General features: G+C 34.4%; 2 protein-coding genes across 8 annotated transcripts in view; one reads left to right on the top strand and one right to left on the bottom strand.

The window, feature by feature from the left end:
* Positions 1-4,531, top strand: part of Sec23 (transport protein Sec23) — a 104,750-nt gene extending 100,219 nt beyond the window's left edge. For all 7 annotated transcript variants that reach the window (XM_069816653.1, XM_069816656.1, XM_069816652.1 and 4 more), the window contains one exon: positions 3,956-4,531. In XM_069816653.1, the coding sequence (XP_069672754.1) occupies positions 3,956-4,045 (90 nt within the window). In that variant the 3' untranslated portion in view covers positions 4,046-4,531. The remainder of the gene's footprint in view (positions 1-3,955) is intronic.
* Positions 4,532-10,523: 5,992 nt separating this feature from the next.
* Positions 10,524-22,182, bottom strand: elm (calcineurin like EF-hand protein 1 elm). The gene is made up of 4 exons (XM_069816658.1): positions 21,790-22,182; positions 20,867-21,130; positions 13,877-13,970; positions 10,524-12,480 (listed from the first exon to the last, which is right to left on the bottom strand). The coding sequence occupies exons 1-4, from the start codon at positions 21,854-21,856 to the stop codon at positions 12,336-12,338; spliced, it is 570 nt and encodes a 189-aa protein (XP_069672759.1). The 5' UTR covers positions 21,857-22,182; the 3' UTR covers positions 10,524-12,335.
* Between the last annotated feature and the right edge of the window lie 842 nt (positions 22,183-23,024).

The following is a 23,024-nucleotide window of genomic DNA, read 5'->3' as shown; positions in this document are numbered from 1 at the left end:
CAGAAAAAAGTGTTAAGAAAACTATCAACAAACATCATTTAAATAATTATAATTGGAAAAATAAATTCTGTAACACTGAGGTGCTGCATACTAGGGAAAAAAACTGTTTCAGCATTTCATATAATACATACATGAATAAGAGTGACATTTGTTCAGTTGAAATGATGTTGTGAATTGTGGATTGTAATTATATATTACTGTATGCATGCTTTATCTGTTGCATATAGATTAATTATTAGTGCATTTCTGGATGTTAGCATAACTTTGACATGTAATCTTTCTTAGCGTCAGTCAACTATTTTCATGGTTTGATGTTCAAACAGCTGTGTGTGTTCCACTTGTAATGCCATGCTGTTCATTGCTGTGAAAGATTTAATTTCACAGTTGCTTATTAATATACAATGCCAGTTAATTCATCTTCATATCCATAAGACGAAAAGAAATGGGGATCTATTCCCTTCTATCTAAATTATTCCTTTTAATTTTTATGATAATTTTTTTAAATTAAATGGATGAGCATTCACTTTCTTTGTTAGCTGCCACCTTGAAGCCCTGGGTCAAACTGGACTAGAGCATGATAGATGATGATGATGATGATGATGATGATGATGATTTTCAAGAGCTACGACCTGCTTCCTTTCCTACCCTACAGTCTATCATAACATTTTGTTATCTTCTCATTTTCCATGACAGGCTGGCCATCTATCAGAGAAACATAGCAACTGGCTAAGTATACTCCTTCCTCTCTGTAAAGAGGAAAGAGCATTAGAGGCAAACTGCTCAAGAGTGTAAAAAAAGTTTAAAAATAAATATCACATCCTTAAAGGGGCCCATACACGCAAAGACTTATCTGAAGGTAAGTCTGTACAGACTTATCTCCGGGAGGTATATCTGAATTGGATAATTTCCCATACATGCAACTTTTTTTTATTTTCCATAAGCATTGAAATGATTTATACATTTCTATATATATTATTCTAGAAAAATGTATGATAATAGTTCCTTGAATCTTGGCTTTCATAGTTTGCTGCCATTTCACTACAGAGAACTGCAAAATGTAACAATGAAATCTAGACCAGATGCTTGCAGTATCGTTTGTTTCTATGTTTACTTTTTGTACTGCTTAATTTGGAGAGCACTACAGTCGGAAAATTTCAAGCAGTCCTAGAAGTCGGGAGGCTTGTCGCAAGGCCAAAAATCTTGATACTTTTCACCCATACACGAGGAGACTTGCCTCTGGATTTGGGTTTGCACAGACTTATATTCAGGTAAGTCTGTGCGTGTATGTGGCCCTTAATATAGAGTGATTCAGGAGGAAAGGATCATACATTAAGGAGTGATAGAATGGGTGATTCTAAAGGAAAAACATTATATAAATATATGTCTTAATCTGTACAGTTTTAGAGAAAATCAATCGAAACCATGAGGAACAGGAACAGTAGAGAGATTGTTACCTGTATATTATGTTTAATTGTCCATTTATCTTTACATAATATGTTAAAAAATAATGTGGGCAAGCAATTGTTTCCTTGTTTCCACTTTGCACTTGTACACTTCTCTCTTTAGCCAACCCTACAAACAATAATCTAATGATGTAAGGTCAGGTAACCTCGGGGCCAAGAAATGACGCCACTGCGACCAATCCAATGCCCAGGATAGGTTTCATTGCGGTACTGGTTCATTAGCCAGCTGGAATGTGCAGGGGCCCCATTTTGTGGAAAATACCAGCCTCCAAAGGAACATCCTCCAAGTATGCTAGTAATATATGCGCACATGCAAGTGGCGAACATGACAAAGACATTAGTACAACCTAATGTCGTTTTGGTTGCGTCTGCATCAGTGTGAGCAGTTATGCAGAGGAAGAAAAGGAGACTCATCCTTATTATTTTCAAATATCTGTTTTTCAGAAACAATTGAGAATAAGACATACAGGGTGATTCACGAGGATTTACCGTCCTTTATGGAGCTTATCTCTGAAGACATTTTGAGCAAAAAATGTCTTATAAACATAGTTCCTATTCTTATATTTTTAGAGTTACACTAATTTAAAGTTATTTGTAAAATACGTTTTTTCTTTAGAATAATACAAATAGAGAATGAACCATTCAGAAATATTTCTTTAATTGGCAAGTTTTATGAAGCTAAAAATGTGCTGTGAACTCCTTAGTTGCTTTATACAGACATCTTTTTCTAGAAAATTACATTATTCTTACGCACTTATCAAAATTATTACAAATCGCACCACTTCCACCAACTTAATTATTTGCAGTTCAGTTTTGCATCCTAATTTAGTCTTGGAGAGTTTACAACACATTTTAAAAAATGTTGCCGTCTGCTTGAGTACACTTGGCTGCACACTTGTGAACGGCACTCATCACTCTACGTAACTGCATATTTCCATAGCGCTCGCGCTTGCTGCACGTTGACCAAGATCATGCGTTCACAGCAATGCGTTCCAATAACGAAACGTAACTCTGTAAATATTGAGAATAAGACCCATGTTTATATGACATTTTTTTACTCAGAATGTCTTCGGAAATAAGCTCCATAAAGAATGGTAAATCCTCGTGAATCACCCTGTATATTAATAATATATAAAATGTTTCCTTTAAAATCGTCCATACCATCATATATGGCCCTTTCCTTCTGAATCACCCTATATAAATTAAACTCCAAAATGTATAATAATTTTTATAATAAATACAGATGACTTGGCTGCTAATGCTCACATGCTTAGCTACAGTTCTAGTCATTTAAGAAAAAATATTTACTCAAAAACTGGTGATATTCATAAAAGGGAAATAATAACTATAAATAGTATAGGGTAAATAGCTGTGGCTTAAATGACTACTGTAAATAACAAACAAAATTAACATGATACATAAGGCAATATTCTGTTGTATATTGAAAAATGTTCGCTTTGGCTTCCCCTTGATCTTCAATTGATTGATTGATTGAAGCAGTCACTTTACAAGCTTGCCATAATGTTTACCTACTACATTTCAAAATGACTAGTTAATTGACAAGTCATATTTGTGTTACAGCACATTATTTTTTCTCTTAACAAATTTAGGATATGTATTGTAAAGCAATAAAATTCATAAATAAATTTTTACGTGGAAAAGCAGAGCAAGTTACTTCATGGGGAGCATTTTTCACCAAAGACAGCTCGTTTCTGCAGATTCCAAAACATATTCTAGTGGATCAGAGTAGCATTCTAGGTTGACTAAAGGGGGTACAGTACGAACCAAGCATTTTTGTGATAATCCCATCGAATACAGGACAGGTGGCAACTTTATTTTAGCTGCATGTTATAGTATAAGTAACTCAGTTATACAGTGAACACATCACCAAGCTTTGTCATATTATGTACAAGCATGGTGATATTTAATATTAAAAGTCAATTACTTTTCTTGTGAATTCTTATATGAGCCTGTGTATCAAGTTATGTTCATTACAGTATTACATTACTTAGTCTTGTAGATTTTTATCTTTCATACAATACTAAGTCATGCTTTCTTTATAATAAAATTTACTCATACACTTAACTGACAACAAAAATTAAAAATTTCTCCATTATATGACTAACAGTCTGCATAGTCTTTATTTTTTAATCATTATACTTAACATGCCCATAGCAAACTTAATTATTTGAAGATAGTATTCGTTCAAATTGAGTTTTAAAAATATTATTTGTCTTGTCACAATTCAGAAAATAGAAGATAAACTTTACGATTTATGCAGTTTTTTTTCTTCATAAGTCTGACATACAATTACATGTAGGCAAAGTTGCTAATATTTTGACAATGAATTGTCATTTACAGACATTTTTAACAAGACTAATGAATACTCTTTCTTCCGAAGAAGTAGGAATGTGAAAATATTTTTTAATACTCTACTGTTATGTTATTGTTATATTTAAGACAATTTTAATTTCCTCTGATTTGTATTTCAGGAAAGTGGAGCTCCAGTGTTAACAGACGATGTCAGTTTGCAAGTCTTTATGGAACATCTCAAGAAGTTAGCTGTATCTTCAACTGCTTAGGAAATTTTGTGAACTTGAAGTTTAAGTGGTGCATTTTGATGCAGTTACCATCTGTTGGGCTCATGATATTTATTCTCTATTCAGAGATTAATAGTAATGTATGTCATGATGGAGTTCACCATTTGAATTGGAATATGAAGTTAAAATACTGTTAATCTCTTCAGTCAAGATAGACATTGAAGTTTCCTTGCACTTTATATTTCGTTAAGAAGAATTAACATGTGGTAAAGGAATGTAATTGCAGAAGGAAAATCTTAATTTGAAAAGGGTGGAAAATGGTAATGGAGAAGATAGAAAAGCAAAGAAACTATATGCAGTAAAGAAACAATCACAAAATCCGCACTCACTGCATTACTATGTACATCAAGGCAGAATGCAGAAACAATTGCATGACATTTGACATCTGTTACTGTTATCTTAGTTGCTGCGTCTTTCTTTAATGTCCTGTAAATCCTTTATTGATGTGAATTATATATTTGGAAAGTTTTAATTGTTGTTAATTAAAACATGCAGTTAACCTTCAAACATATCACTTATTGAGAGACATTCAAACATTCCTAAATCATTTGAACACACTATCACGAAGTTTTCAACTTTATTGAACTCATTTTTGACTGACTTACATAAATTAATTAGTGAATATATTTTTTTTATGAAACTACATTTATTTGCTTGTTAAGATTTTCTGCCATTATGTTAAGTAAAACTAGTAGACCCTAACATATATGATGTAGTAATGACATTGGAGCTTGTGATATATTAACACGAACATTAAGAGATGAATTTTATCGGAGAAGTTCTTATAACCATTTGTATAAATATAAAACACTCTAGAGTTTTTTTTTTTTATTGATTAGTGTATCAAAACATAGCTATACTAATTGCACATGTACCATAAAAACTGTACAGAAGACAATATTATGTTATTTTTGGTTCACTCTACAGGAATAAAAATAATCTGGATAAATACCAACTTTGTTGCAACTGTAGTATTGTGTTCCTCTAGTGCAGACAAGAGTGACCAGAGTTTAATGATTGAGATGATTACATTGTCTGTCTACTGTTTATTTTGACTTTTACTACGTCATAATACTTTTGACCAATAAAATGGTACGAAAGGACGTGTTTCAACCAATCATGGCTGCTTATCGCCACAATTTTATCATTTCCCTAGCATTTGTTTATTTTTAACACTTCCCTGGCATTTCTTTTGTTTTTTTTTCACTTCCCTAGCATTTGTTTTTTTGTTCGCCAATATTTCAAAATGCAAATTGTTTACGGTACTACAAAACATATTTTGCGATCGTCATTTGTTTCCCACATAGACAGTCAACTGAAAATAGCAGCTCCGTTCAAACGTTTTGGTGAAGCTAACATTAGTCATGTTGTGCAGATGGATTTGAGTGGAGATCACTGCGTTCATTATCTCCGATTATACTCAGTGTTGCGCTATCAGGATTCTGACCCACTATTGTGAACAATAGAACTACTAAGGATTAAGATGAGGATTCCTATTTGGAAATAGCTTGAGATTATTCGTAATTTGTTTAGAAGTTTGCATTTCTAGAAACTGAAGTCTAGTTCACAACAACTCAAGGTTTACAGTATTTACACGTAAGTTTGGAACTTGAAGTACAGTAAATTCTCTGTGATCCGTTGCTATGTCTGTCCGCTTCTTCGTCCGGCATTCACGTGATTTCACAAGCCACGCCTTACTGAGGCGGTATGGAACTTAGTCAACTATCCCTCCATCGTCTGCATAATTGATGAGTAAATGTGATAAGAAAATATTTGTGAACATTTGAATAATACAGTAATTAAATCACCGGTTACAGTATATTCTTAAACATTTTATATACACAGTCAGAATAAACTTAAAGCTTTCCATCTGAAAAAAAATAAAAGAGCATGAATTTTCTGGAAATAAATTTCGAGAAAATTACGCATTTCTACAAAGCAAAATGAACTTCATTACATGTTAAGCAATTATAATGTAAAGAATACTTGCATACAATATACAGCATCTGTTGTGCATACAATAATAACTTATTTCTTTACGAAAACTAAACTGGCAAATGAAATTATCCTGCAGAATAGATTGCTGTGCTTGAGCCCCATAAAACATATACAGTATGTTCTTTACAGAACTAAAGAAAGAAAACTTCTATCACAAAATAAATGTTCTCTATGCCAGAGAATAACAATATTCTTCGTTCGTCAGTAAATAAAACAGAATGAAAAGAAACTTTCACAACTCACTGAAGTAACTTTGTGTATAAAATAAAATAATGATTCCTTTGTGATATTTAAACGAAATGTGTAACGTAATGACAGAGTCCCACATTTAACAATGGGAAGCAGTGTGATCCCGCCAATGCTTTACTGTTTGCAGTTCTTCGGTTGAACAATTGTGCTGTTGCAAATAAGCTAGAGCCGTCTGTAGTGCTGAGTAACCTTCGGCATGTGAAATTTCTCCCAAGTTGCCATCATCCTCTGATGCATTCATATCATTGTCGTTCGGTAAAAGACACTTTCATGATTCCATCAGAGTGCGTGATACTAAATTCCAACACTCTGTTGCCCAGTAAATTACATCTTTCATCGTTATCTTTTTGAGCTGAACGAGTATGGAGTCTTCATCAGCTTTAACAATATGTTTTGTTAACTTTTGTTTATAAAGAGATTTGAAATTCTATAAAACTCCCTGATCCATAGGCTGTATCACAGCAGTGCAATTTGGGGGTAGAAAAACAGCTCTAATTTCTCCTGAGATTAGTTCCGTTTCTGATACATGTGATGGAGCATTGTCAATTAGCAAGATCGCTTTGGGGGACAATCCATCTGTTGAGGAATATTTAACTACAGAGGGAACAAATTGTGTATGGAACCACTCTTTAAAGAGCTCAGAGATCATCCAGCCTTTTTTCTGGCTCCTATAATAGACAGGTAAATCATGCATCAGATTTTTCAATGTTCTAGGCTTAACAGATTTCCGAATTAATATCAAGGGAAGTTTATTTGCCCCTGATGCATTGGAGCAAGCTAATACAGTCACACGTTCTTTTTGGATTTTGAAACTAAGTGCAGTTTTGTATGATGTAGATTCTAAAGTTCTTTTCAGTAAACATTTGATATTTAAACCGGTTTCGTCACAATTGTATATCTGCTGGGGAGATAATTCTAGTTTACTCATCAAATCTCGGAATGTAGTGTTATATTCTTCAGCTGCAATGGTATCAGATGACAACCGCTTTCCACAAATTGCAAGCGGACGAACACCATACTTTTTCCTCCACATTGACAACCACCCATCACAAGCAGAGAAATTATCGCATCCATGTTTCTTATGCATATCGAGCGCTTTCTCTTTCATAATCGAGCCAGATATTGGAGTACCTTTCCTTCTTTGTTCTTGAAACCATAGAAACAGTTCCTTATCATATTTGAAAACATTAGGCTGCTTCAATGTACAGCACTTGTCGTTAGAGCTCGTGGATGCAAAATATTCTTCCAGTGCAGCCCGATTACGCTTCCAGTCATGAATTGTACTTCTTGGGATACCAGAAATAGTTTCCCCTTCATCCAGCCGCTTCAAAATATCCAGTTTGTCTTTTAAAGAATAACTAAACTTCGAGCATTCATCAGTAAATGTCTTAGAAAGCATGGTGAACTTCTTCCACACACACCCTGTACTTGACTGAAAGCATGACGGGGTTGCAAGTAGGGGGAGGAAGAAGTTACGTACTGTACTGTGAGTAGCCAATAATAATTACCTACCCTACTGTCCGGATGAGAGAGAAGTTACTGTACGTGAAAATATAATTTCTACTTACAATAAATTGTTGACCTGATGCCTCTATCCATTGGTGACTGGACTCTCTTACCTGATGCCATGGTTATTGCCTTGTCTCGAAGTCCGACCTTCTGGCTTCTGACTTTATCAAGTTGAACCTTATGTTGGGAATCAAACTGACTGACTCTCGCGACGCTACGATCCTTAGTTTATTGTGTATTGTCGAATGTCACACCCAAGTGTTGGCTTGGAGGGAAGAGGGAATGATTTATGCCAGTTTTACACTGACCAATAGTCTTTTGAACTTCGTCGACAACGCTATACAAATGAATGCTTACGTCATGTTTAAGGAAATAAACAGGACTCAATCATGCTGCTATGACATATGTTAACGTGGGTTTTTAATTTAGTCAATTAGATTCATACAGTAATGCCTTTTGGTATTGCTTATAACAAATTATTTGTAAGCCTCCCCACGCAGGGTTTCAAAGTCACGCACTATTGTATGTTTGCCGACACAGGTTCACGTGGAGAGACAAGTACTTTTCCATGCTGTAATGCTGATGAAGGGAAATAGCCTACACGATTTGAGCACAAAACAGTGGCAAAGCGCTATGAGCAACTAAGAGTCTCTGGTTACAATTTCCTGTCGCCTCTGATAACGGGCTTCAAAGCAACTCGTTGCTCTAGCTTGAGAAACAATTGATGGTCTCAATACAATTGAATTAAATAAATGAAAATTATTCTTTCCAACTATATTCCATAACTGATCAATAACCAAAATAGTTTACTGTTGTCAAGAGGCGATACTAGCCTCGGGGCACAATACTCCCTCCTTTTAAAAAGACGATGCCCGTAGGCATAGGGTTCATATCAGGACTTTGTGCTGGCCATTCCATTCTGTTCACACCAATTTCCTGAAGGTACTCATTTACATATCATGCAGTATGAGGACGGGCATTGTTGTGCAGCAGTAAAAAATGTTTTCATATAAATGGAGCATGGGGAAGAACATACTCACTGAGAATTTCTTCTGTGTTTCGGGTGCAGTCAGAGATCCTCCTTCAGTGAAAACAAAGTGTGAGCTGCGTAAGAAATATCAGTCCACACCATCACTGATTCACCATGAAAACTTAGTAGTGTTGAAATTACAGGCAGCATAGCACTCTCTTCTCCAGACCCACTCACGTCCATCTGGAAATCTAAGACAAAATCTGGATTCGTCCATGAACAGGACTTAAGTCCATTGCTCTGCAGTCCAATCAACATAATTACTTGTAAAGTGTAATCATGCGACATGATGTTGTGGGAGCAATTCTGGACCTGTTGCTGGTTTCTTAGGTATAAACCAAATTCATTGAATCTTCATCTTACCATTCTTTCGCTTAAATTGACATTTCTCACTTTCTGGAGGGTGTTCTGTGTCTACTGCAGTGTAGAGTAGCCATCTCTCAATATGTTTAGGACGATGAAGCGGTCATTGTGAGCTGTTGTTGCTCGTTTTCGTCCCAAACAAAGTCTCCTACAATACCTTCCAGTCTCCCTGTAACACTGGACCACTCTCTGTATGGATGATCATGGTATCCTGAGAGCTGGCTTCTTCCACCTTCAATTGTAGCTAAAATTTTTGCAGCATCGGTTGCACTTTCTACACAAATTTAGATAATGTGCTACAAGAAAGGAACTTTTTATAGAGATGAATGGAAACTTGAAATTTTCACCAGAGTTTAAAGATTAGAACGTGATTACAAATCTCTATTTTACAACAATGATATTCTATGCTATTCTTTTTTCTTTAGATCTGGATTGTTGTCAGATTTGAAGTCTCTAGACATTGTTTCACTGTTACTAAGCAATGAAGCTTATTGAAAATAAAAAAAAAAAAAATCTCTTAATTTTTTATTTTTGTAGGTAGCCCGCTTTCCCCCCCCCCCCTCAGTGAATGTTAAAATCCTTTAGTTAAAATATGAAGGAGTGGGAGTGGACAACAAATATTTTTATAGCAAGGCAGTACAAACACGACAGGCCGCCTCCTGCAGAGTGAACATTGAAATCGAACTTTGCCTTATTCGACAAATTTAAATCGAACATAGCACCTGTATTGCACGATGCTAGTGCGTATTACTCTTTTTCATCACCCTTGAAAAAAGTTTGTTAAAAAAAACTTTAGTAAAACAGTTATGTAAATTTCAGTGATACTTTCTAAATATTTCGGGAATAAAGATTTCACTAAAAATAAAAGCATTGAGATTCACAGAACGACTTAGAGTCATATTCATAGACAAGACATGGACCAAAGTTGTCTTTGGAAAGTATAAAGTCGCCATTTTCCTATTCACAGTCGACACTTTGACGAAAGTAAACTTCAATCGTGACTTGACTTCGAAGTTGCCAGAAATCTAGACTTTGACTTTCATTCATGTACATAAGGAAAATTGCTGATGTTTGGGAAATTTTTTAATTTGCCAAGAATATTGAGGACATTCAGGAAATTATTAAAGCTGCTCAAGTTCGTTAGCATATTATTAGATATGATGATTTCAAATCAAGATACAGATTTGATAAACAGACTGTATTGGATATCATGTTTCAACATTCACTGATGAATAATAAAGTGGATTAGTATCTGTTCCACTAATAATACAGGGTGATCCGTTTGGGTAAGGATAAAATAAAAACACCATAAAACATTTACTACTGAACTTTATTTGTTGAAACTTTGTGCATACAACACTGAAAGATGGGAGATTCCTCAGAGCTCAACATGACCCCCATTGCACACAGTAAAGCAATTCAACCCATGGTCCTTGTAACATAAGCGGGGTGATTTGTTGAAAAGCTTGAGTAATTGTTACTCTCAGATCATCAATGTTCCCGGGATTCTGTGAATAGACAATGTCTTTAATAAAACCACACACGAAGAAGTCAGGAGGGGTTAGATCTGGGGAGTTTGGGGGGCCAAGTCAAGAGATAGCTATTTCTCGTATTGGGTTTTGCTTGCGACCTTCTGCATGTTTTTTTAACACAGAACCTGTTTCTACAAATGTTCGATACAACATTATGGAATCGTATTTAGGTACATTATGCACACCATACTCAAATGAAATTTCCTTTGAAATTTTTTCACACTCTCAAATTTAGCATACCAAAGAACACATTGTGTCTGCTGTTTATTTGTAGTAGACACTTAAATCATTACGATTTTCATTTGTCCTTTCATGTTATACATTTGTCATATATGGAAACTCCAATCTTTTAATCGTAATATAACCAGCAAGAAATTTTTCCTACTATCATAATAGCTTTATAATAATAAATTAATATTATCCATAACCAAACAGATCAGACTGAAAACTTCTTATTTCATCGCGATTTTATGCTACAGGTAAGGATTGATGGCTTAATATTGATTTTGACAATTTAAGTCTATAGAGGATACGTTATACAGTTGGATATGCAGTTAATTTATAATCCTGCAGTCGTCATAATAATGTTTTCTGCATATTGATTTCAGGTAATTTTCAAGTAGTTTCTGCAGACATGCAGGGAGTAACTCTGCCAACTGTCAGCAGGATATGTCTCTTTCATAGTCTGTCATTGGTGGCTTCTTATTTTCCATATAATTATATGAAGCTGCAAGAATGGCTAACAAGAGTTTAATATGTACCGTTGTTCAATTGTTTCATTGATTTGTGACTCAAAAGATGGCTTTGATTGTGACAATGCCTACTCTATTCCAACTATCGTTGTAATTCGTTTAAAAGATAGCGATTCTGATTGCCAACATTAGAACAAGATCATCAAATCTCGACTTACCAAAGTCAGTCTCAGAAATATTGCCTATGAATAGGACTTTCAAAGTTAAATTTTACTACAGAAGTCGACTTCAAGAAGTCTTCATCCAAAGTCTCATTTATGAATACGGTCCTTAATTCACAATTTTATTACTATGAATGAATGATATTTTAAAAACCTTTAGATATGATTTTGAGGAAATATTACTACTTTGTTTGTTGTTTGTATGTAGCGTCATTTCTTTCATCATAGTAGCCAAAATGAAGTATTAATAAAAATCAACTTAAAAAAATTTAAGTTCGCATTCAAAGGTGCCAAACACAAGAATTTTTTCTTCAAATTTCGATGCTATTTTTCTTAACATCTCTATAAAATCTATATATTCTGTATAAATATGCAGAAAGACTATGTACAGATAAATCTGGAAGAAAAAAGAAAAGAAATATACACACTGTATGTTTTATACATTAAAGCATAGAGTATAGTACATTCACATTAAGAAGCTTTCAATCTTATTTACAATAGTTTCAGAATAAATATAAAATATTCATGGTAACTACTATATTCACAGAATCAAAACTATATTATCTACAATGGATAGTTTCCAGCAACCATACATAGCATGACAGCCCTTCAAGTTTTACAATGGATACATTCTAGAAAGAATGTCCTTTCTAAATGATCTCGTATGATTAACGGTAATTAATTAAGAAATCTGATTGACATCTTCTGCTCTACATCAGTTCTCTCTAAAGCATTACAAAATTCTTCAAATGAAATCATCTGGTCACCATTTTGATCTGCTTCCAAAATTGTACGCTCAGCAATGCTGGTCAGCTGTTCCTCGCTAAAAGAATAGAAGCAGAAAAATTTATTAAATGATTTCAAGGAAATGCATCCAAAATTTTAAATTAAATTAACTATGTTTATATTCGTAATTTCGTTGATGTCTTAAAGACAAAAACGAAACTTTTCAGATTTCATTGTTCAGCAAAAAAGAATAGGCTACTGTAATTGGTGTCGTCTACTTGGAGGATTTGGTGAAGAACTGTTTTCAGAACATGGGAGAAATTGAAGGTATTTAAAATGGTAAATTACCCATAAAACGAATATCTTGAAAATCCTTTATAACCTGAATTACTATAACAGCACATATAAATAACAATCCCTTAAATAATGCATGAGTTAACAAATGAAAAAAAGCCAAACTTGATAGTAGGAGGAAGAAGAATGAAGTGTATAAGATTTGCTGATGATATGGCTTTGTTAGCAGAAGAGGAGATGATACTAAGGGATATGCTACTTGAGCTAAGTGACAGCTGTGAACAGTATGGAATGAAGATAAATGCAAACAAGATGAAAACTATGGTCATAGGAAGAAAAGTAAAGAAGATAAACTTGCGAATTCTAAATGAGGCAGTAGAGCAGTGATCAGCACTTTCTGAAATGTGCAATGGGTAAGTGATGCCGTCCCATGTGTACTGTCGTGCAGCAGAAAGAGGTAGAGAGCATACCCGCTAGCAGCTACAAACACACCATGGTGCACTGTGTTCTCTGCAGGTAAGAGATGCTAGCCCCAGGGTGCTCTGCGCTGACGACCCCTGCAGTAGAGCAAGTGGACAGCTTCAAATACTTGAGGTGTACTATAAGCAGTAATATGAGCTGCTGCCAAGACGTCAAAAGGAGAATAGCAATGGCAAAGGAAGCTTTTAATAGAAAAGGACCATCTTCTGCGGACTGCTGGAGAAAGAGACTAGTGAAGTGCTTTATGTGGAGTGTAACATTGTATGGGGCAGAAACCTGGACATTACAATGAAGTGAAGAAAAATGACTAGAAGCATTTGAAATGTGGATATAGAGAAGAATGGAACGTGTGAAATTGACAGAATAAGAAACGAAGCTGTGTTGGAAAGAGTGAAGAAAGAATGATGCTGAAACTGATCGGAAGGAGGAAAAGGAATTGGCTGGATCACTGGTTGAGAAGAAACTGTCTTCTGAAGGATGCACTGGAAAGAATGGTGAACGGGAGAACAGTTCAGGGCAGAAGAAGACATCAGATGATAGACAACATTAAGATATATGAATCATATGAGGAGACAAAGAGAAAGGCAGAAAATAGGAAAGACTGAAGAATGCTGGGTTTGCAGTGAAAAACCTGTCCTTGGGCAGAACACTATGAATGAAAAAAAAAAATGAATGAATTGGTGTTGAACAAAGTATAATGCAAAGGGGGAATTTCTCACCTTATGTTAGCTCCAACCATCATGTGAAGAATAGCCAGTAGTTCGTCTCTAGAAATCTTATCGTCATTATCCAAGTCATACATCTTGAAAGCAACTGCAATAAATTAAAGGAAATGTTCTGTTTGATTGACACATGATAAAAAAAAATGGACTGACAAAACCTTGACTACAATGGCTTGTAGGCAAAAAAAATGGATTGACAAAAATCTTGACTACAAAGGCTTGTAGGCAAGTATTGCTGGTATATATTTAACCAGTTCCTGATCGTACTGGCAACTGTTACCTAACTATACATAATTAGCAAAGGCATCAGCTGAATAAGGAGTCCCAATTCAAATTCCAGCAAGATTAAGTGAAATTTGTAGTAAAAAAATACAGTGCTGAAGCAGGTTTATTCTGGGTATTCCATGTCTTCTGCCCATAGTATCACTGTAAATTATAAAAGTTAATAGTATAAAAAGCAGCAGGAAACTACTGTAACATATGCTTTGACAATTCCATCACCAGAGATTCTTAAGATAGAATGTATTTCTTGCGCCAAGGAACCAATGAAACCTCGACATGACATCCATATCTGAACCATTTGTGGACCCTTGAAAGGCCAAGTATTGTTAAGTCATATTCCAAATATACGGTACACACATCAAAATTGTCAAAGAAACAACTAAAAAATTTGAAATATTAAGAAAATTGACCAAGTTACAAAACTGAACAGAAGTGAATATTAAATTACTAGTCATTTGTCATTCTACCAGGTTACCATAGTAACCAACATTGTTATTTTGTATTGTTACATTGGAAAGAATTAAATTAGTGTGTTTTAACAGGGGACATATGTAACTAAAAACCGTGTAAAATCGTAATAAACAGTTAAGAATAGATGTGAAAGCTTTCAGCAGTGTCATTACCATAATAACCAAGTATATAATGTCCCCAACATATGTACACGACATTTACCTGTCCCATCCTTACCAAGAGAAATTTGGTTTCTTTCCCTCTTCCTTCCTCGTCCTCAGCCCTACTGAGAAGTAGGATCACTGTTAGCAATAAGATTAGCTAGGGTTTCATGAGACAGATTAGTGAAAATTAACCCCACTGTTAATGACAAGGTTCGGTAGAGTTTGACGAGACATTAGAGAGAATTAATGACAAGGTTAGCTACAGTTTGATAGAGAGTTGGGTTAGATTAGTGACAAATATTTACACTATCAATGATTAAATTATACAGAGTTTGATAAGGAGACAGATTAGTGGCAAGAGTTTAACTCAAAAATGACAATAATGTGATGCCTATTATCCTGCTGTTATTTTTTTTTTTGTTTTAGACTTTTTGCTTCGTCAATTTTAACAATACTCCTTGGGCCACGTCGTATTTATTCACTTTGCTATCATAAAGTGTTGTAATATATTTGGAAACGTGCATTAAAAAACTTACTACTATACTCGCTAAACCTCACATTTGACCATTGCAGTCAATTATTAAAGACTATAGGCTAGTCACGAATTTTACTAATGACTGAAAGCCGAAGGTTTAACCCCTATTCTAGCCCGCAATGTGTAGCATTACGTTTGTTTACTGCTGCGTAATGCATCAGAAACAGTCAACTCACAAAAATACTACTGATATCATTTGTCCATGCATAATAATATGAGAATTAATGAAGACACTATACTGGTAATAGACAAACAGTGTTACTGAACATATTGTTTTTATGAGGAGTGTGTTCACTGAATGTTGACTCTTGCGGACTCATTTTTTTACTACTCTTTTCACTTTTATTTTTCCAATTTTCGCTATGATAACCTTTGCTATTTAATTTTCTTGTGGCACATTGGTTAAAAATGGCTGCATTAAAAATATGACTGTGACACACTGTCCACTTGTTTTTAGCTTCCAACTGGCAACTGCGAAGGTTCTAAAATTGTGATAGTTTAAGAAATAACTGAAAAGTTATGGTTACTAATAATATTATGCACGGACAAATACTATGAGACTGACTGCATTGCCTGGAGCTTGAGATCCTATTGCACTAGTGTTTTTGTGAGTTGATTTATGTACTTTATGCATTGCACAGCAGTAAACAAACGTAATTCTACACGTTACAGGCTAGAATAGGGACTAAACCTTCAGATTCCACTATTGATATATCGCTTCTCTTTTGTTTGCCATAGCTTAGTACAGCCCAACAGTGGCGAGCTCAGTCGGTGCTGCTGTACCACATCCATCGTCCAATTTTTCCCTTTCCTCTATAACCTCTCCATAAGAGATTCTAAAAATTCGTCACATTCAGGGTTGCCACCTTTCATTTTTCAAAAAGTAGGAATATCATTTTTGGATTCTTTACTGATAAGTTCCATCGTCCCCTCCCTTCTAATAGCTGCCTACTGTTTTACACATAGTACCAAAAAACTTAGTACAGTATAAAAAACACGCGTGCGCGCACAGACACACACACACAAATTAATATAAATTAAAAATTAAAATTAAACTCATATAAGTCTAGTACACCCTAAAATAATTCTGAAGATAGTAAGTAATGCAAAGGACTCATGAGACACATTAATATTACATTAATTTAAGACTGCGTCCATTTTATACACTTTGTTGCTGCTAGTAGATTCCAAAAGACTTTTATCATTTTTTAAATCATGTACAAATTCTGAACAAGTCGTATTAATGTTCATAATGATGAGAAGTTCTGCTTTGATCAGATTAACAAACATTTATTCCTAGCATTATTCCACTTCAAAGTCATATGAGAAAAAAAAACTTTCTACACAGGCACTTGAGTGTGCTACAGCCAAGGCACGACACCACTTCCACTCTCTTGTTACTCCCTTGTCCTTTTAAAACTTTTGACAGTATGTTTTTAAGACACTATAATCTACAAACACACCAGAAGATACTCAAGATTGGAGGAAGAAGACTGCCATTCTTAAAAATGCAATCGTAACAACAAAAAAGAAGTTTTAATAAATTTATCGAAAATATTAATTACAGAACTGATAGCGCTAAAACATATAAATTTCTGAAGAATATTTCCAATGCACAGGAAAATACTACCAACCTATTATTCATAATAACAAGACGCTAACAGATAGTAGAGATATAGCTAATGTATTTAATAAACATTACTCAAAACTCTCACAAATTACATCCCAATATAAAAAAACTGACAAATTTATCAAAAGAGAATTACATAAAAATAATAAAAACAATATTACTAGTAATATCACAAAACCTGAAATATTTCATCAAAATTTTACTTCCAAAGAATTAACTATAGCTAAACAAAATTTAAAAACCAAGAAATCTCCTGGCCCCGACAACATTCATTCCGAATTTTTTAAACATCTGGGGGGAAAAAGCCAAGTCTGTACTTTTATCCATTTTCAATTTATCATGGAACACCTCAATTCCTGCAGCTTGGAAAAAAGCAATCATTGGACCAATTCACAAAAAAGGGGGGGGGGGGGGAACCTGCTCATGATGTTAATAGTTATCGACCAATAGCACTAGTAAGCATGGTAGCAAAAACTATGGAGTCAATGATCTCCAACAGATTAACTTGGTATTTAGAATCCCAAAATCTTTTATCACCAAGACAAGCTGGCTTTCGACAACTACACTCTACCAATGAACAAGTCAGTTTAACAAGAAAGAAGATACCTTGGCAATATTTATTGACTTTCAGTTAGCATATGACTCTGTTTGGAGAAATAAATTATTACTAAAACTCCAGAAATTAGATATCTCCAGCAATATGTTCAGATGGATATAAGAATTCCTTAGTCAAAGATTCATTGCCACTAAATTCAATAACTCACTTTCTAGTTACAGACATATCGAGGTCTACCTCAGGCCACTGTCCTCAGCACAACTTTATTCAATATTTATATAAATGACTTACCCTCCCTACTAGAGGAATCAAACATGAAAACAGCAAAATTCTGCTCTTAAAGCTCTAAATCAACTACATGAATAGAATACATCAAATTTGATGACACTCAATTTAAGGAAAAGTAACTACCAAATATTTTCACTTGGTAAAAAAGAAAGAGAATTTAATATCCAATACAATGGCCAACACCTTCCTAGGACTTATGAACCCAAATATCTTGGAGTTATTTTCGATAGTAAGTTAACATGGAGCAACCATTTGAAACACATTTCTGAAAAAGCTCGTAAAAGATTCTCCCTTCTAAAATGACTAGCAGGAAAGAAATGGGGATGCTCTAGAAATACTTTGAATACTACATACAAAATGTTTATACTACCAGTGCTGACATACTGCGGAGAAATTTTAATTACTTCACCTCTCATGAACGAAATAGAATATGTTCAAAACCAAGCTCTCAGGCTCATTACTGGTGGAATCAAAACAACTCTAATAGATTCTATGAGATTCCTCACTAATATTAACAGCATCAAAATGACAATAGAAGAAAAAGCACTGATTCAATATGAAAAACTTATTAGATTACCAGGAAACAATTGGCATTCATACAGTCCTCTCTGTAGATTAAAAACTCAAAAAAGTTTCATATCCATGGTTCAAGAATTAAAACAGAAAATCAATATCCCGAATTTAAAAGAAAACTTACAAATTAAACCAAAACCTTTAACTCTATTAAATATAGAGTATAATCTAAATTTAACAGAAGAAATACTGAAATCAGAAGTAAACAGTGAAATAGTGAAACAATTGCCATTCATACAGTCCTCTCTGTAGATTAAAACCTCAAAAAAGTTTCATATCCACGGTTCAAGAATTAAAACAGAAAATCAATATCCCGAATTTAAAAGAAAACTTACAAATTAAACCAAAACCTTTAACTCTATTAAATATAGAGTATAATCTAAATTTAACAGAAGAAATACTGAAATCAGAAGTAAACACTGAAATACTAAAACAATTGTCTTTAGAGACAATTAATATTAGGTACCCTCCACAAAACTGGCTTCATTATACACCGATGGATCCTTGATCTCCAGAGAACAAGGTGCCGGTGCAGGTGTTACGTGCTGTCTCTTCTCACTTTATAGATCTCTTGGATATGTAACAACAAGTTTTGATGGAGAAATCATTGCAATAAGCGAAAGTCTCAGGAATCTTCTATGCCACATCAATAAATTTAAGAATGCAGTTATATTGTCAGACTCCACAGCAGATGTTCTATCAATAGTCTCTAAACACACACCTTCATCTCAAACAGTAGAAATAACTAAATTGCTCTCCCAATTAATATCACTCAATAAAAGAATTGTATTCCAATGGATACCATCCCATTGTGGAATCCTGGGAAACGAGAATGCGGGTGCTTTAGCAAAGAAGGGCAGCACTGCTACTTACAGACCTGTTACTAATTCTACGTATTACTCTGTGAAAAGATTTATTAAATCTACATACTTAGGCCGTGTCTCAAAGCTACATTTTCAGCTGAAGTGAACTAGATTGTTGACTAAATAGTCGGATGTGACGTCAGAAGTTACGATCCAAAGCTACGTAGTCCATAGCAATCAAGTCCGTAGTAGCTAGTAAACGAAAATGCTTGCTTGATTGTTGACTTGTTCACTAAACAAACATGGATACCTCATCAGCAAATGGAGGTTATGAAATCTGAAAATGCTTTGGAAGTAAAACAATGTAAATATAATTTAGAATAACACGTTAACTTTGAACACTGATATTGTTAGTACCTTCTGTACAATGTTTTAATCATTACTGTAATATTTTAAGCCCTTATCTTTTCCATATAACTCGTAATGAAACTGCATTAGGACACTGCCTTCTTAATTTAGTGCTGCACCGTAATGTCATGGTTTTTAGAAAAATAATCTACGAAGAAGGCCATGTTTCAAGCATACATGTCCAAAGCTCCCTAGTGTGTAGTTTACAAGTCACCTAGTTGCTAGTCAGTAGTGTGTAGTATGGACTTCAGCTTTGAGACACGGCCTTAGACTTCAACAAACAAAATTTGACAATACAATCTCAAGGGAAAAAATGGAACTCTCTGCAACATAAACCACAGTTTATTCCCGATTTACCACGAAAATAGTCTGTAGCTGCATTTAGATTGGCAACAGGCCACGACTGTTTGGCCAAACACCTGCATAGAATTGGAATATATCAGTCCCCTAACTGCCCATTGTGCAATTCAAACCAATCAATTGATTCGGAACACCTCAAAATCTGTGCTTCATTGGCTGACCATGATAGTATCTTTGAAAAATATTGGAGTGCAAGAGGTCAAATGACTTTATTGTCAAACGCCTGGCATTAGAAAACAACAACATAATCTACAAACAGAATATCAAAGCTGACTCTAACTCTGTAGAAGCTCCTTCTTTGTTTTTGAAAAAAAAAAAAAATTGACTGTTTTCTTTTAATGATAATGATTCAAGTTTATGACAGAGTTATCAGAGAAATCTAAGTTCTCCTGAATATAGAAGATTTGTGAGTGATAGCTAACTTATATGACCGGAGGTCAATGCTGTCATTCAACATTGCAGCCAAATAAATAAAATAAAAGTTAAGTATAGAACATTTACACAAAGCTTATAGCCTAAAACAAAAACAAAAAAAATCAGGTGATTTTATAACATTGGAGTTGGCTTTGCTTCTGCTCATATGTGCTCCATAAAAAATATTATAAAATATTAAAATAAATTACGTGTGATAAAACTGTAAACATTATTTTAGTGGATTGAAGTCACAAAAATTGAAATAATTAGCATTTCGACTGACGTTACGATAGGACACGGGACAACAAATAGAAAATCAGAGTAGGTGGCAAGCGTAACACATTACATTACACACTCAAAGTACCTCAAGTATGTATTATGAACAAAATTCGGTAGAATTTCCCGAATGGGGCTGTACAAAGCTACTAGGCCTACAAACTACGAAATCGTCATATATTTACCAATATTGAACCGTACTGTATTTACTAAATTAATTGAATTATAAATTCTAATGTCATACTCACATTTTAACTTCTGTTCTCTAGAATTCAGTTTGTTATCTCTTCCCTTTTTTATAGGACGAAAATGTGCCAAAACCTGCATGAACTGCAAAAAATTAACTCGATCACTGCAACCTTCTTCAAAGAAAGCATGTACAATGCGATCACCCAGAGGATTTATGGCAAGTTCTGGAATCCGTAGAAAATCTTCGCGGCTCAAAGTTCCACAGTCGCCACGATCTAGACTTGTAAATCTGCTGTACAGACGCTCGATCTGGTTAGGGGTGACTATAAAAATACAATCATAAAATTAACCGAAAAAGAAAATGCAGCATGTTCTAGTGTCACTAAGTATTATATTGGTAAATCTCCAGAAGAACTACACTGAAGGAGGCATTATAGAGGTGGTTTCAGTTTGTAGTCACAAATATCTTCAACATAAAAATTGTTTGAAACTTACCAGTGATACAAAAAAAAAATTATTTATCACTATATGCTATAAGCTCACATAAGCCAGTGAAGTACGAAACAAGTGCCTTCTTCAGTGTGGCTTTACTGGAGAATTGCCGTTATGTTTTACAACAGTTCTCGAAACAGTAACGTGACCCTTCACCTGCGAAGTATTGGTCATCTAGGCTTATTTGAATGTACAAATATTTCCCCATAATAATATGCGTTTAAATGTAATAATAAAAAATAATCGCAACATGTAGGCATGATACATAATTTATACTATATTAATACTAATTTGTGCACGTCGTTCACATTTTAAGTTCTTAATATGTTAATTTTAATGTGTTAACGCTATTCTAGGCCTATTTCGTTTCTCAAAAAACAGTCTATTCTGCGTTGCATAACCAAATTTGTGAACTTTTCGTGCTTTACATGTTTTCCTTAAAATACACGAATTCCCTTCACTTAATTATTAAAAAAAAAACAATTCTTACAGCCAGTTTCTTCTTGGATCTGTGCAATCTCTTCCTCGCGCAGTAACAATGACGATCTGTTTCCCATATTTTAGTAGTAGCGTACTGCTTTAATGGTGATTTAACAATAGAGTCTTTAGCCGTTACAACCTGTCACCTAATTTTATTAACGCACGTGACGTCTGACGTGAACTCAACACCAGCGGCTGTTGCCAGCTAACACATTAAGAGCACTCGTACATTGACTGGATTGAACAGTACACGTCCTTGACCAGAAGGATCAGACAGATCCGGACTGAACAAACTACGAACAACACTATTTCGTAATAAACAGCTAATCATTGGAATATTCAACAACTGTACTTCGCAATCATTTACACCTCTTTCACGCAATGCGCAAGTGCCGTACAAACCAAGAGGAGCAGTGTTGCCAACACATAAATTGTATTCCCGTCAGTCTAACATCTGAGAATCCGTCAAAATAAAATAAAACACACTCAATATATTTTATAAATACAAATATATGTGCCAGTTATTAAAATAATAAATTAAATTTGTACAATTGTCAAGGTTATGAACCGATTAAACCGGAAGCAATGTTCTGTTGCTCTCTTTCTGAGCTCTATTGCCACATAGTGGCGCGAGATTCAAAGCATGTTCAGCATTTGTCACCGATATGTTTAAAATCAAATTATCTGTTCTTATACTGCTTGTTTGAGGCTTGAAAGTAATGTAATTTTCCCTAAGATAGGTTACTAGCCTTATCGTTAGGTAGTCCAGTAGTGGGGCTGCCACTTTTAGCCTCTGGACAGGCTTGTAATATAATAGAAATCTACACAGACAGCAAAATAAGTGTCAAAATAAATAACTGTATATCCGAAAGAAAATTAGTTAATAATGGAGTTCGACAAGGTTGTCCACTATCACCAACTTTATTTAATATTTATATAAATGAAATTATTTTAAAATGGAACCAAATCTACACATCAGGAATCAAAATAACCAGTGCTCTAACATTAAATACCTTACTCTATACCGATGATCAAGTCATAATTTCCAATTCAGAGGATAATTTACAAAGAGGATTGTATACATTAAATAAAATATTAAAAGATTCTGGAATGGAAATTTCAGCACAAAAATCAAAAGTAATGGCATTTTTAGGACAAGACCCAGTCAGAAGTAAGATAATACACAATAACCAATGCCTCGAACAAGTGCAAAATTTCAATTATCTGGGTTGTGAAATATCTCAT

This window comes from Periplaneta americana, chromosome 17, assembly GCF_040183065.1.
Source record: "Periplaneta americana isolate PAMFEO1 chromosome 17, P.americana_PAMFEO1_priV1, whole genome shotgun sequence".
Classification (NCBI taxonomy): domain Eukaryota; kingdom Metazoa; phylum Arthropoda; class Insecta; order Blattodea; family Blattidae; genus Periplaneta; species Periplaneta americana.
Note: the sequence above shows the minus strand (reverse complement) of the source record. Positions and strands in the feature narration are given on the sequence as shown.

Bases quoted from the DNA above. Each gene is read 5' to 3' on its own strand.
- elm (XM_069816658.1), bottom strand. From the start codon at position 21,856: ATGGGAAACAGATCGTCATTGTTACTGCGCGAGGAAGAGATTGCACAG. The intron at 21,131-21,789 runs GTAAGAATTGTT...GTATTTTTATAG, and splicing joins GATCCAAGAAGAAACTGGCT to TCACCCCTAACCAGATCGAG. The intron at 13,971-20,866 runs GTGAGTATGACA...AATTTATTGCAG, and splicing joins TAGAGAACAGAAGTTAAAAT to TTGCTTTCAAGATGTATGAC.